The 15,008-nt window shown below is 34.2% G+C and overlaps 3 protein-coding genes across 3 annotated transcripts; all 3 read left to right on the top strand.

The window, feature by feature from the left end:
* Positions 1-983: 983 nt before the first annotated feature.
* On the top strand, positions 984-4,535 carry LOC100780855 (MLO-like protein 9). Its single transcript, XM_003527585.3, has 15 exons — positions 984-1,115; positions 1,234-1,291; positions 1,381-1,655; positions 1,971-2,087; positions 2,197-2,254; positions 2,347-2,435; positions 2,835-2,909; positions 3,001-3,089; positions 3,235-3,284; positions 3,362-3,402; positions 3,485-3,658; positions 3,776-3,811; positions 3,892-3,959; positions 4,073-4,133; positions 4,209-4,535. Exons 1-15 carry the CDS (start codon positions 984-986, stop codon positions 4,467-4,469), a joined length of 1,584 nt encoding a protein of 527 aa, XP_003527633.1. The 3' UTR covers positions 4,470-4,535.
* A 2,343-nt stretch (positions 4,536-6,878) lies between these two features.
* On the top strand, positions 6,879-11,209 carry LOC100817203 (dolichyl-diphosphooligosaccharide--protein glycosyltransferase subunit 1A). Its single transcript, XM_003527235.5, has 10 exons — positions 6,879-7,166; positions 7,568-7,612; positions 7,985-8,622; positions 8,703-8,850; positions 8,936-9,112; positions 9,568-9,636; positions 9,724-9,813; positions 10,311-10,469; positions 10,544-10,768; positions 10,845-11,209. Exons 1-10 carry the CDS (start codon positions 7,068-7,070, stop codon positions 11,034-11,036), a joined length of 1,842 nt encoding a protein of 613 aa, XP_003527283.1. The 5' UTR covers positions 6,879-7,067; the 3' UTR covers positions 11,037-11,209.
* A 1,133-nt stretch (positions 11,210-12,342) lies between these two features.
* On the top strand, positions 12,343-14,569 carry LOC100527917 (uncharacterized). Its single transcript, NM_001248682.1, is given in 5 exon segments — positions 12,343-12,454; positions 12,541-12,615; positions 12,693-12,845; positions 12,942-13,040; positions 14,418-14,569. Coding segments are annotated over 5 exon segments (504 nt in total). The 5' UTR covers positions 12,343-12,361; the 3' UTR covers positions 14,502-14,569.
* Positions 14,570-15,008: the final 439 nt, after the last annotated feature.

Raw genomic sequence — 15,008 nt, 5'->3', positions numbered from 1 at the left:
TATTAAGTCAGTTCCTTCGCTATTCAGCAAAAAAAAAAAAAAAGTCAATTCCTTGGCTTAAGTACTGTAACATAAGTATAAATAGTATATTTTTTCCCATGTTCATAGAGTAGGGGTATCACTCAAAAATTATATATTAATTAGGGTCGTGATTTGTGATTGCTATTATTTTAAGGAAATTTTATATAATGTAAAATTTAAATACATATTCTCTCACTGAATAAATCGGTCACACTATATGAATCTAATATAATCTTACACGGCTACATAAATCCTTTCGATTAAAAAACTTATTATGTCTTTAATATTACTTTGAGGATCATGTGAGGAGTACAATATGTATACTACTGTATGCCCTTGTCAGAGGCTCTATCCTTAATTATTCGGTTTATAACTTCGTGTTGTAACTTGTAAGCTTTTAAGTTTTAAGTACACGTGTGGACAAAAAACAAGGGAGTACATAACTGTTAAATTTTAACAAAAAGTGCACTTCTTTAAACTGGAACGTATATAAAAACTAAAATCTAATTTGTTATAGTACAGTGTTAAGTATTTTGGCCTTTCACACGAATGACCCGTTCGATCTCCGGTAACAGCGAAACTTAATTTTTTTTACATAATTTATTTATTTTTGTTCATAATCATATATATTATTAAAAAAAACTAGAGGCAGGGAAACAATTATAAGAGTAATAATGGATGGGACCGAAATTAGATGAAAGGTAGACAAATGGCGATGGGTGTAAAATGCAGAGTCAGTTGTTCCTCTCCGTTCATTTGGATCGTTGTTAGAATGCTGCAACTTAGGAAAACAACATGAACATCATCGACAAGACAATGCCATCCAAGAATGTTCTGATTTTCATTTTCAACACAAAACGCACACTCTTTAATAATAATAATTAAAATTCTGCTCATCACAAACACATTATATCATCATCACCGTCACAACTTTTTTCTTGCCAACAATTTATTGAATATATATGGCGGGAGGAGGAGAAGGCGGTGACAGCAGGCAGCTAGATCTCACACCTACATGGGCCGTCGCTGCGGTTTGTGCAATTATCGTTATCATTTCTATACTCTTGGAAAAAATTATACACAAATTCGCAAAGGTACATTACATTACATATAATAACAATAACTTGTAACAATGTACATATTTTCGTTAAATAGATTCATGCATGATGGATGATTTACGTGATGAATGAATTTATTTGTTATTGGTCTCAGGTGTTTGAAGAGAGAAAGAAGCATGCATTGCTAGAAGCTCTTGAAAAGATTAAAGCCGGTGAGCAACCTCATTAAAATATAGTAATGTTTTTCTTGTTGGTTTGTTTGTTCTCATGAATAATGAATTATTTCCTTGTTGGCATGCAGAGCTTATGGTTTTGGGATTTATTTCCTTGCTCTTAACATTTGGTCAAAACTACATTTCTAAAATGTGTATTCCCGCGAAGTATGCACGCACAATGCTCCCCTGTCTTCCCCTTGAAGAACGTCATGGAGGGGCTCCTGCAACCGAACATGGAGCTCAGACAGAGGAGGGTGGTGGTGGTGGTGGTGAGGCCGAAGGTGGTGGCCATCACCGCAGGCTTTTATCATATGAGCGTAGGTTTCTAGCAGCTGAGGGTGGAGGCCAAAGTTGTAATCCGGTAATCAACTCTTCCCAACTCAATGTTCTAACTTTTTTTGTTTGTCTGTTACCTGAACCAAATAAAATCATTATGGGTGTCAAAAACTCTCTCTTCAAGTTACATACTTTAGTCAAAAAACTCTAGATACTAGTGAGTTGGAAAAACCCCGTACCAAGTTCGGTTGTTAAAACCTGTTTTTTTAGTATAGTATAGCATTTTACACTTCTAGTAAAATTTCATGTTGCACCATATCAGAGTAGTTGCAAATTTTCAATTTAGTCCAGATCTTAGTAGTTTGAGAAAAGCTCATGCTATCGAATGTTGGCTATGTAGGGATACACGCCTCTTATATCAGTGTCCGGATTGCATCAGCTACACATTTTTATATTTTTCTTGGCTGTCTTCCATGTGATATACAGTGCCATAACAATGACGCTTGGAAGAGCAAAGGTTGGTTGGTATTGATTCAGGCCTAAAAATCTTGATTCATTCAAGGAATCGAACAATAGGTGAATCAGTTTTTCATTATATATAGTAAAACCTTTCTTTCTTCTGATAGATTCGTGGATGGAAGGAATGGGAGGAAGACCATATCGTGGATCAAGATGCCTTGAATGGTAAAGCTATGAGTCATTAATAATTTGTTTCTAGCTTCAAGTATCATCAGTACTAGGTCCCCACAGTTTTAACATCCTCAATATCTGTTCAGATCCTAGAAGATTCAGACTCACTCATGAGACATCATTTGTGAGGGATCACAACAGTATCTGGACTAAAACACCAGTTTCCTTCTATTTTGTAAGCAATTATCACTGACAACTCTTTTTCCAATATTAGATTATTAAGCGGTTATTAAAGGTATCACCAAAGACCTCAAAACTAAGTTTTTGGTTTAGAAAATTGTATCTCCCTACCTATAGAGTATTCATTCTTTTATGAATAATTCTTGTGAGACATATTTAAGTTGCATTCTTTTAAATATAGTTTATTTGTGAAACCAATTCTTGGTATATTGAAAGAGGGTATCGAGGTTGGTTCATTTTTAATTCTTATTTTTTGGTACATATGATTGGAAAATATCATGAATTAACCAAGTTAGATGGGGAACAAAAGTGTGATATTAATATCACAATTTATTAGTCTTTTCATGTTTTGCTTTAATTCAAGGTCAATAATATGTTCTCGATCAATTTTCAGGTATGCTTTTTTCGACAATTTTTCAGATCTGTTCGTAGGGCCGACTACTTGACCATGAGACATGGATTTGTGACTGTTAGTAGTTTTGACAATGCAACTTCAGTAATATGCTTGCGCTGTTTGTCTTTTTCATTAACTAATGTTAATGCCCCCTTCACTTTTGTAGGTTCATTTAGCACCGGGAAGTAAGTTTGATTTTCAAAAATATATCAAGAGGTCATTAGAAGATGACTTTAAGGTAGTTGTAGGAATCAGGTAATTTTGGCAAGTTCGTCATGACTTTGGTTTTATGTGTTATAGTAATTTAGCTTCATGGAGTCATGTTGTTAAAAGGTACTTCATTCCTTAATCCCTTAATCTTTGGTTTCTTCTAATGAGGGTACATTTGTGCTTTTGATAGTCCACTACTTTGGGGATCAGTGGTGTTATTCTTGCTTGTGAATGTCCATGGTTTGTCTTTCACCTAAGTGTCAATTGGTTTCCTTATATTGCAGTCAAATTCTTAGTAATTGCTAACTTGTTTTCAGGATGGCATGCTGCTTTTTGGGTGTCTTTTCTTCCACTAGTGGTGAGCAGATTTATATCTTCACGGCCAAATGCCAATTGCGTGTGTGTAATTCAGTTTAGACTAACGATTGATTAACTTGAAGGTGATTCTGGCCGTTGGAACAAAGCTTCAAGCAATTATAACTCGAATGGCACTTGACATATCAGAAAGGCATGCTGTAGTGCAGGGAATCCCTCTTGTGCAAGTCTCTGACAAGTATTTTTGGTTTGCATGGCCTCAGTTAGTTCTTTATCTCATCCATTATGTCCTCTTTCAGGTACTCGGTCAGTCCTGTGCTGTTCATTTTACTATAGTTTAGTAGCTTATGCAAATCTGAGATCCTGAATATTTGAAGAATTTCTCACGACTTTGATGTTTTGCTTCACATGTCCAGAATGCATTTGAGCTGACATACTTCTGGTGGACATGGGTAATTAACAATTCAAAATTCCATTGTCTTCTTCTCACACTCATAATTGTGTATTTGACTCTTGTTTGTTTCTGGTGCAGTATGAATTTGGTTGGGCATCTTGCTTCTACGAGGATGATAGTCTCATGATTTTTAGAGTAGCTCTTGGGTAGGTCATGTCCCATGGCAGTGATGCACATTTTAACTAACATAAGCAGAGAATTTTATGTAATTATTTAAGATGCCATTGAAGTTGCAGTGTTTTACAAGATGAATTTGCAGGTTAGGAGCTCAAGTGGTTTGCAGTTATGTGACACTTCCACTATATGCGCTTGTTACTCAGGTGCATTCAATATTATTTTAGCTTTGGAATTTGGCCTCCGAGGAGTTCAATAGATATTGAATGAATTTGTTTCAGATGGGGTCGACGATGAAGAAGTCAATATTTGATGAGCAAACATCCAAGGCACTGAAACAGTGGCATAAGAATGCTCTGAAGAAGAAAGTATCCAAGGGACGCACCGAAACTCGAACGTTAGGTGAGGCTGTGGGCCCAGGAGATCATTCACCGGAGCAATCGCCGAGGTCAACGGGAGCCGGAGAAACAGAAATGGCTGAGCAGAGTGCCACCATAGTCACCACCCCCTATGATAATCGCGACCTTCTAAGTGAACCGTGACACGTGTCAGAACATGCTGTAAAAACACAATCATAGGTCTCTCTTGTTTATTTCTTCTCTCGTTTACTTTTCATTTCTAGTTCTCACTCACATTGATTGCTTATATCGCGGAATCACAGCTGTCTCCAGTCGACAATCTAAACTCCTAGCTGGAAATCTTATCATTGCTCAGGTTCCAATCTTTTCATACTAATGGAAAAACTTAGGCCCAGTTTAGATATAAGCTACAATAGCTTTTCTATTGAAAATGCATGACTTTTTCCAGAACTCTTACTTTCTTTCCGAATTTTATCTCCCAAGTCCAAAGTCTTGTAAAACCTTGTTTATATACACTTCTTCACGAGTACTTTTAAAATATTAGATGAGATAACTTGTATAAAAAGTTAAGTGCCTAAGTTGATTTTAGTTTATAAGAGAAACTCATTTCATTTTATTCAGACAGAACAGAACATAAATTTCTTAGATACTATTAGAAGGTGCAGGGTTGCTTAAGTTTACTTGAGTTGAGTGGTGCTGAATGCACCCAAATGGTTTATTCTCTGCTCCAGCTGCTGTGTATACAATACTGGAAGGAATGCGAGTTCATTTTATGTTCATTTTTTGCCTACAAGAGCCTGGAGCTACATTTGAACTAAATGTTGAGCTTCTGCAAGTTGTAGTTACCTGAAGACTAGACCTCAGCTTGACTCCATTCTCATGAAGCGGTTGATGATTTAACTTCAGAATTTGTATCCCGTGAGGCTGCGACTGTTATTGTTTTTTAACCTATGTTTCGATAGAGGAAAATAAGATAGCGAAGAAAGAATTTTTTTTGAAATACAAAAGAGAAAATGAAGAAAAAAAAAGTTGACTTTAAAGCTTTATTTATTTATTTATTTATTGAAATTGTAATGGACTCATCTTCTGCCATTTCGAAAGTGATCTTAGTATAGATTGAATTGATTTTTTTTATAAAAACTTTTCAACAATATTGATCATTATAATATTTCCATCCATATTATAATATTGTTCAACAAATTGAGTTAAAATTTCTTATTGTTTAACATTATAATTTAGATAGATAAATGAATAGATCATCAATTTAATTTTTTAAGAGTATTACCCTCTCTTCTAAATGTTTCTTAATATAAGAAATTTTTCAAGAATTAAAATGTTTTGCAATTGATTTCTGAATATTAGTAAAATATATCAACTTACATACTAAATGGATGGCTACTTAACACTCTGAAGATTATTTGTATACAATTTTATTGTTTTAGGGACTATTTATGAAAAAGAATAATATTTTTAGGATTAAATTAATGATTCATTCTAGAGGCCGATCCTCATGGCTAATTGACTGCATTTTCACCCAATTGTCAATTGACTAGGGGCATGTTTGTTTAAGCGTTAGAAGCTCCGCTAAACGAGTTTTCATGCTTTCCTATGCACCAAACACGAGAGGAGGAAAAACGAAACTTTTACATTCAATACAAAATCAATGTGTAAATCAAACAAAACTTTGTCGCTCGGCCTAGATCATGAATGTGACCAATGTTTGATTATATCCTCGTCTTAACTTCTTGTATAAACCTTTGACGTCAACATGAACCTTGTGTTCTACCATATATAAATTAGTATAATTATATTGGGTGAGAGTGTTTTTAAGAGTTATTAGTCAACCATAGTGTTTTTTAAGAGTTATTAGTCAACCAGAGTGTTTTTTAAGAGTTATTTGTCTATGGAAGTATTTTTAAAGATTTTTTTAACCTTTTTATCCCTTTCAATTTATCTTTTTTTTATCTTTGTTTTCAAATTAAATTTCAATATTTTAAAAATAAATTATCAATAGTTAAAAAAATAATTTTAAAAACTTTAGATGAATTAAATCTTGAGAGTTCATTCAAACAAAAACATGTTGCAAGGCTCAAAGAATACATACTTAAGAATGTGGTTCACTAATAACATCCTTGTATTAACAACATATTAAAATCAGGCTATTATGTGAGATATGAGTTCAATTTTTATCAATAGGACTAATCTTTATTAGCATCTAATACTTTTAATTATTGATATAAAAATATTTATTTATTATAAATTTTATTTATTTAAAAATATACATTATTTCATTTTATGTAATGCACAAGTTAAATTACTAATTAAAAATATTATGTGTTATTATAAAATTAAATTTTATTTTGATGTCTTCCAGAATTTTAATTATGTAACACGCATATATATATATATATATATATATATATATATATATATATATATATATATATATATATATATATATATTAATAAAATAATGGTCATAAAATTTAAACCAACAACTCCGTATAAATTATAGAAGTTCTTCATGCAATTTCAATAACTTGTACATATTTGTTGATTTTTTTTTAGGTTAAATTTCTTGTGACTGTATTAAAAAATGATTTCGTGGAACTGGTGATTTTTTGTAGACGAAGAATAACTTGAATTTATTATTTTACTTGCATTGTTAATTTTATCAAGGGTGGACATACTCTAGTTGGAAGTGGTAAATTACTCGCTAACAGGGAAGGGGAGTTGAACAAGAAACAGCAGTGCCTGGCGAAGAAGAGAAAGAAAACAATCATGAGCTTCATTCTGTTTCCGATTCTCTTTGCATTTACCTTTCTGTCCTCGCCCGTTCTCTCTGCTTCGGATCTGGTCCTCGCCAAGGTTGACCGTCGCGTAAGTCTTCTCACATCTTTCCTTTTCTCTTCACGTTTTAGGGTTTCGATCTCTCATCTTTTACTCTTTCTCTTTTCTTCACAACACATTACAATACACCGAGCCCGTTTAAATTACCCACTCCCAAGGATTTCCTCCGATCTACATTTTTTATATATCGCTTGCCTCTATTCTATTCAATGTCGACCATATAATCAAAAGGAATGAATCGGAAGGATTCACGATATATGAATTACTTCACTTGCTCGCTTCTATGTTTTCTGTGCAGTATTCTAATGAATTTAGGAATCAGACTCGCTTATTTTCTTATGTAGCTGTAAATGTTCAGTTCTCTGTATCTAATAATTGTCGTTGCAGGTGTTTGCTTCTTCTTCTTACCATCTTTTCCTTGTGCTTTGCAGATTGATCTGACTTCACAGATTGTGCGCATCACTACTTCACTAAAGGTGCTTAAAATATCATTCGTTTTCTATCCTTCATATATTTAGTGTAATTTCTTCATTTATTCTTTAATTTTCTGTGACGAAGACACGGGTGTGGTAGGTGGTAAATGACAACCTAACTTCTGTAAGAAACACAACATTAACTCTAGTTTAGAAATTTGGACTGAATAATAATAAATGCATTTTTAACTTGAATCGTTTTCTTCTTCTGAAATTAGAGGTTTAAATTTGAAAGAAAAAACTGTTGTTAAAGCCACTTACCTAATAATATTTTTTTCTTAGCATGTCCTATCTCTTTTAACTTTCATTTTCTAATATAATTCTCTTTCTTATTATATTTGTTTTTATGTCACACTTTCTGTCCATTTTTTGCAGGTGCAGAATACGGGATCTGATGTTGTGTCTGAGATTTTGCTGTCCTTTCCTGAGAACCAGGCAAGTAACTTGGCATACTTGAAGGCAACACTTGGTGATGGGAAGGGAAAATCAAAACCATCTTCTGGTGTTGGTTTACCTGTCGAAGTTGTCCGGCCTAAAGATGTGCCACCTTCCTTGACAATTTATTCCGTGTCTTTACCTAAGGGGCTTGGGAAGGGAGATAGTCTGACGTTGGATGTCTTGGCTGTTTTTACCCACTCATTGCAACCATTTCCAGAGAAAATCAACCAGGCTGACATCCAGCTTCTACTGTTTCAAGAAAGTGCACACTATCTCTCCCCATATGCAGTCAAGGTCCAATCACTCACTGTTAAATTGCCTGATGCAAGGATAGAGTCCTATACAAAACTAGAAAATGCAAAACTTCAGGGATCTGAATTAAAATATGGTCCATATGAAAATCTTCCTCCATTTTCATACCTGCCAATAGTTATTCACTTTGAGAATAACCAACCCTTTGCTGTTGCTAAAGAGTTGGTTCGAGAGATCGAAATTTCCCATTGGGGCAATGTACAGATCACAGAGCATTACGATATTATCCATGCTGGTTCTCAGAGCAAAGGAGAATTTTCTAGGTCACCTTGTTTCTTTGATTCTTAGTTATTTGATTGTTTTCTTAGTTGAGCAGGTCATAATAGTTTGTTTTCTGCTACAGGCTTGACTATCAGACCAGGCCATTTTTAAGAGGTGCATCAGCCTTTAGGCGTCTTGTTGCCAAGCTACCTCCAAGAGCTCATTCTGTGTACTACAGGGATGAAATTGGCAACATTTCCACTTCTAGTTTATGGGGTGACTCAAAAAAGGTGGATATTTTCACATTTGATAAATTTTTACTGTGAAATACTTTTTAAAAAAATTTGCCGAAAATAATTATTCTTTAAAAATCAGACAGAACTGGAGATTGAACCTAGGTACCCTATGTTTGGTGGCTGGAAAACTGCCTTTACCATTGGATATGGCTTGCCACTTGGGGACTTCTTATTTGGATCGGATGGAAAGCGCTTCCTTAACATCTCTTTTGGTGCCCCTATTAATGAGTTGGTCATTGACACACTATTTGTGAAGGTGACCGAGTTTATTTTATCTTGATTCTTGATAATATATATTTCACTTTTTATTTTTCATTTCTGTTGGTTGGAAACTTGGAATGTGATCTTACAATGGAGAATTTATCAGTTTGGCTTGTGCAACATCGCATTTCGCTTTTACCTTTTCAAGGGAGAAAGAAATATACCAGGGGAAAATGAATTTCTATATATAAATATGACCATTTCAGTTGTCTATGATTAAATTATGAGAATATAATTGTGATTTTATTATATTAATTAATTGGCACCTGAGTTGTTAACAAGTAACCACATCTTGACAATTGTTCCTAAGTTGGAAATGTTTTTTTACCAAGATTCTTTTTTCCTTTGCAATTTTTCCTAAACTCTCCCCCTCTCCCAATTGTAGTCTGTGTAATATAGTTATACCAGTTTGAATAACTATTACATCTGCCTGATTCTTGTAAATTCCAGGTTGTTTTGCCAGAGGGTTCTAAAGATATTTCAGTGTCTGTTCCATTTCCTGTGAAACAATCGGAGGAGGTATTTCTATATTGATATCTTCTGCCAAATCATAGTTTTTCCATTCTCTTGATTAGGTTTTATAGTCCTTCCATGTAATTGTTGCAGACAAAGCTTTCCCACTTGGATATTGTTGGTAGACCTGTTGTTGTGCTGGAGAAGAACAATGTTGTTCCTGAGCATAATGAGCATTTTCAGGTATTACTGTTGCATCTGTTCATGAAGCTAAAAGTGCTAAATTTGTACTATCTAGCCATAAAAGAAAAAAACAGAATGTTTTGTCAACTTCATATGATCCACAAAGATCATGTTTTCCAAGGGTGATATTAGCACTATTCAGATTTTGATGAACATGACAAAAGTAACACATTTTTCTTAGTTTTATATTACAAGAAAAGAAGAATTAATATCCCTAAATTTCATGGAGTGGTCACCTTATTGAATTGGGTGCTCATTGCTCACTGCCAATATAATTATAAGTGGAGTTTTTTTGTTTGTTTTTATATAACCTGCTTCCAATGTTTCAAGTATACCCCATCAGAAAATGAAATACAAGGGTTAGAGTGATTTGCTAGAGACACGAACTAAGGACAAGAGAAATTATAATTATGATTTGATTACTTAGTATATACAATATTTGTTTTCTTCTGATATTTGATTGGGCATACTACTTATTACCATTGCTTATATTGCAGGTCTACTATAAGTTCAACAGTCTTTCTATGCTCAGGGAGCCTTTGATGTTGATTTCTGGCTTTTTCTTTCTGTTTCTTGCTTGCATTGTCTACACGCATGCAGATATATCAATCTCCAAATCTTCTGCATCTTATTTGGCAAAGCTCCAGTTGGACGAGGTAATCAACTTGTTGTATTATGTACAGAGTTCGGTATTTGTAATTGAATATAATACTTGTGTTTTGCTATGCAGGTGCAAGCAACTATTCAGCAGGTCCATGGTATCATTAGCCGTTGCTTAACCGCACATGACAAGCTAGAAATGTCATTACACGATCTTTCAAGGACAGGAGACATTCAAGCCTGTAAAGCAACTCGAAAATCAGTCGATAGCTTACTGAAAGAGCTCTCTAAAGAGTTGAAGCAACCATTGGCAATTTTGCAATCTTCTCCGCAAGCTGCTCAAATATTACCGAAGGTTATGTTGTAAATATTTTATTCTGTGTTATTTCCCTCTCGATTTATAGTTACATGATTTATGTTTTTGTTTTCAGGTGGAGGAACTTGTTACCAAGGAGAGAGAGTTGCAGGATAAACTTCTAGTAAAACACTCTACAGTTGTAGACGGCTATGAGAAGAAGTCAGCAGGAAGGGAAATTGAGAATCGGATTGCTTCACAACAGCTGAAAATTACTGCTTTGAGACGGGAGATTGATGATCTTATGGACTTGATTGATGAGATATGATACGTGACTATGCTGCTCGAGATGATGATAATATGGCTCTCATTTTGACCTTGTTTTATAGTTGCAAAGAGATTAGCGATACTTCTGACGGTTGGAATTTTGGTGCAGTCTATTATTGTCTAGACTAAGGATCTCATCTTAACTATCGCTAATTTTATATCCATGCTTATCTATACCTATGTGAAAAAATGGATTGCATGCACTCCTAAATGGTCGTTAATACCCTTGAACCCTTTGGTTCAAGTTATGACTCGAATCTTGTGTTTCACAAATGTACTAAATCACTCGAGTGCATGTCTGGAAAAATTATTTTTTTCAAAAGTTCTTAGGCTTGATTATAATATTGCTGGTTTTTAATATCTTGCGAGTTTTTTAGACAAATGATATTTACACTCAACTTTATTAATAAATTCACCTTCACCTTTCAATTAATTTTCCTAAATCTTGTAATTTATTTCTCATATTCAAATAATTTTCATTGAGCAAACTTTATTTCCAGAAACCTTTTCCGCTTAGCCCCTCTTTGTGACTCTCTCTTCAGTCACTCTGCGTTGATTCACCTTTCTTGTGTTTTCTTCCTCAGTTCCTCTCTTGTCTGGTAATCGAGACTTTCATTCTAAATTTGGTAATATTATGAAGAAAAAAAACATAAGTTCAATTGTACCTTGAACATGCAATGACTAGTACTTGAAAGCGCAATGACCACGTGTTTAAAGAAAATACATTTTACTTTTTTCCTTTATGCTGGGGCCAGGGAGGGTTAGTCAACAAAAACAAAGTCAATAGATGTTAACCCCCTCTAATTAGTAATAATCTGTTACCTAAATCACACAAAGTATCATTAATGGAAAATATTTAAACACATTTATTTGTACCTTCTATTCAATTTAGGAATAAAATTATAGTAAAGTTCTATTATTTTTTATTGAGAAAAAATAAGGGAGAAAATAGATGCAAAAATAGGATTTAAAGAATAACGAAGATGAGGATTTGAAAATAGGGTTTGAAGATGGAGTTCAAGAATAAAGGGCATTTTGGTAATAAAATTATATAAAAAAGGAGGGGAATTATTTAGCTATTAAGGGAGGTGTAAATATTACCCCTCCACCCCCGCTTTTTTTTTTTATCACAATACATAATAAAAAAAAAAGCCGTAGTTTTTGGGCTTATCTCACATGAAATTGGAGTTGAATGGGTCCATGTCCATACAGAAATAAAAAAAAAAAAAAAAACGAAGTCCTGGACGACTATTATTAGGGTTGTATGTAAAGTAGTAGTAATTAAAATTGGAAGTAAGGATAGCATATTTTTATCCGGAACGGAAAATGGAGACCTCTCTGCGATACGGAGAAGATTCCAAAGCTTTACGAATCCATGCGAAGCAAAAACTCCGAATCGACTCCAACACCTACTTTCAGGTAATCCTTAATCTATGACTCAATTTGCGTGCGTTATCTTCTTCCCCTTCGTCAAAATTTACACGTGTGATTCTCGTTCGTCCTAGTTGCGCGGAGAGCTTGATACAAGACTTGGACAACCAAGTTCGTCCAGTGCCCTCATCAGACATTTCTATCCAAGTGTGAGTCTTCATTTGGTCTTCTTTTTTTATATTCAAATGATTATTGTTTCTTCTGACTCTATTATATTGTTTTGTAGTTATCAGCAACCCTTGGCGTAGGAGTGCGTTATGATAAGCGTGACAAGTTGCGTTACACTGTGAGTGCAAAGAAAACATTTCCTGTCACTGTTGACGGCTTGCTCAATTTTAAAATCAAGGGTGGATGTGATGTTGACAAAGACTTTAAAGAGGTAGTTACATGCACTCATTTCCCTTCTTTTTACTCCATTATATAATCTTTAGGTTAAAATTCGCCATTTCGGTTTTCACATTCTTTTATTTTCCAGAGGAAGTCCAGAGGAGCCGCCGAGTTTTCATGGAACGTGTTCAATTTTCAGAAGGACCAAGATGTTAGACTTAGGATTGGCTACGAAGTATTTGATCAGGTTTGGGTTGTTTCCCCTCTCAATTGCAACTTGCAAATATTATAACCATCATTACAATGGCGTGTCTACACTTTATTCAATTGTTATGTTAGAGTTAGAATATCTGAAGCTCATTTGTGTTCCTTTTCCTATTGTGGTGTTTTCAAGACTGCTTTTGGTTATTAGCATGGTTTTAAATTGCCGTGGCAGTTTGGTCATGTTCCTTGATGTTGTGGCCAAAATTATGGACAAATGTGGCTCATACAGTTATATAGTCTAAAAACCTTCACATTGCAGCTGAGATCATGGTCACAGACCATTTTTAAAACCTTGGTGATTAGCAAATAGCAATGTCCATATTGTCAATTTAGAGGGTACACCTTTGCCCTGGTAATTTTTTTGGATGAGAAGAGATTTATGAAGGATTGAAAATATGGGGAAGAAAACCAAATTAAAATGAGAAGAATATTGTCTTGTGGTATCTTGTAGATCACCTATTGATAACAATGATTTTGAGTTGAATGGAGTCTCCTCATTGTTGATTTATATTGCTGTTGAAGGAAGAATAGCTTCTGAAGTTTGATGTTGCCAAGGTTAGTTGTGTGATCAAGTGGCTGTTGTGCTCATTGTGTTTTCATCATTTGGGAAAGTTTTCGTGAGCCCCAATGACTTCACTTCCCATTTTCCTGTCAGTGCCTATATGAAGAGAAATCCCTTTTCTGCAACTAATTTGTTTAATTTTATTTTCTATCATTCTCTTGTTCCCCATGTTGTTATTGTTAGTTAGTTTTGGGTTTCTTGACTCTGCATAAGACTCTGGTTAGGTAGAGCTATATTGAACTGTCTTTTGTAAAAGTAGTTAGCCCTTAGGTTTCTTGACTGCGATTTTGGCTGCAACGTCAAGGTTTTTAGGGTGGCGATGACCACAGCCACAATGCAACTACAATTGGGGCCTCATTTATTTGTAATTTCCTGCATTATCAAGTAATGTGACAAGATCATGACCATGACCACAATTTAAAACCTTCCCTAATTGTCAACTATATAGATTTTGACCTGATAAATAAGTGTACCGTGCATTTTACCAAAAGCTAGCAATTGTATTAAAGTCAAAGTAGTGAATAGTAAGCCTTCTATTTAAACTTTATCATTTTATCTTTACGTGCAGAAGTAGTAAAATTGCTATAATCTGTTGCTGATGTTTCGTCTGGTGCCAATCCTATATGGTTTATGGAATTAGGAATTAGCAGAATTCGTGAAGTTGCAGTTGGTGTCATTTTGTCAAAAGTTATTTTGATAATATAGTTCAATGTACCTTTACCCAATTTTGGCATGCTATACTATTATTTATGATGTCTTTTCTTAATGCTACATTCCATCTTAAAACTCTTGTTTCAGGTTCCTTACCTGCAGATTAGGGAGAATAATTGGACAGTAAATGCAGATTACAAAGGTAGATGGAACGTGAGATATGACTTGTGAGAAGTGCAGAGAGCTTTTTCTGTAGACGTGTTCTGCTTGTCATTTTTTTGTAGACGTGTTCTGTTTCTCACCCCAACCTTGAGCTCCGCCCTTAAAAAAGGGACCATGCATAAATTTATGTTTAGTCATGCATGCGAGTTACTTTGCATGAGGAACTAAAGTGATTCTGATTGGTTGAAAATGAAGTTCGCATATGATTTAATAATTTTCTGTATTAAAATAAAATTCTTCCCTGCGTATGTAGGATGAATCCACATGTATGACTAACTTGTGTGCTGGAATTGGATAAATTTTCAATAAAGACTTGGTAGAGAATATATGAAATAAATCAAATTCTTTCTTTTAAGTTAAAATTATGCACTTTTAACATTTTAAAGTTGAAAAGTATAAAGTAGTTTTTATCTTACAACTTTTTTTATATATTAATTTTATTTTATTTATTCTTTCTATAACTTTTATGGCAAAAAGTTTAATTAAATTATCCGATAGTGATTTCCGGGATGACCC

This window comes from Glycine max, chromosome 6, assembly GCF_000004515.6.
Source record: "Glycine max cultivar Williams 82 chromosome 6, Glycine_max_v4.0, whole genome shotgun sequence".
Taxonomy (NCBI): domain Eukaryota; kingdom Viridiplantae; phylum Streptophyta; class Magnoliopsida; order Fabales; family Fabaceae; genus Glycine; species Glycine max.
The sequence above is the reverse complement of the archived record's forward strand: the minus strand, read 5'-3'. Positions and strand labels throughout refer to the sequence as shown.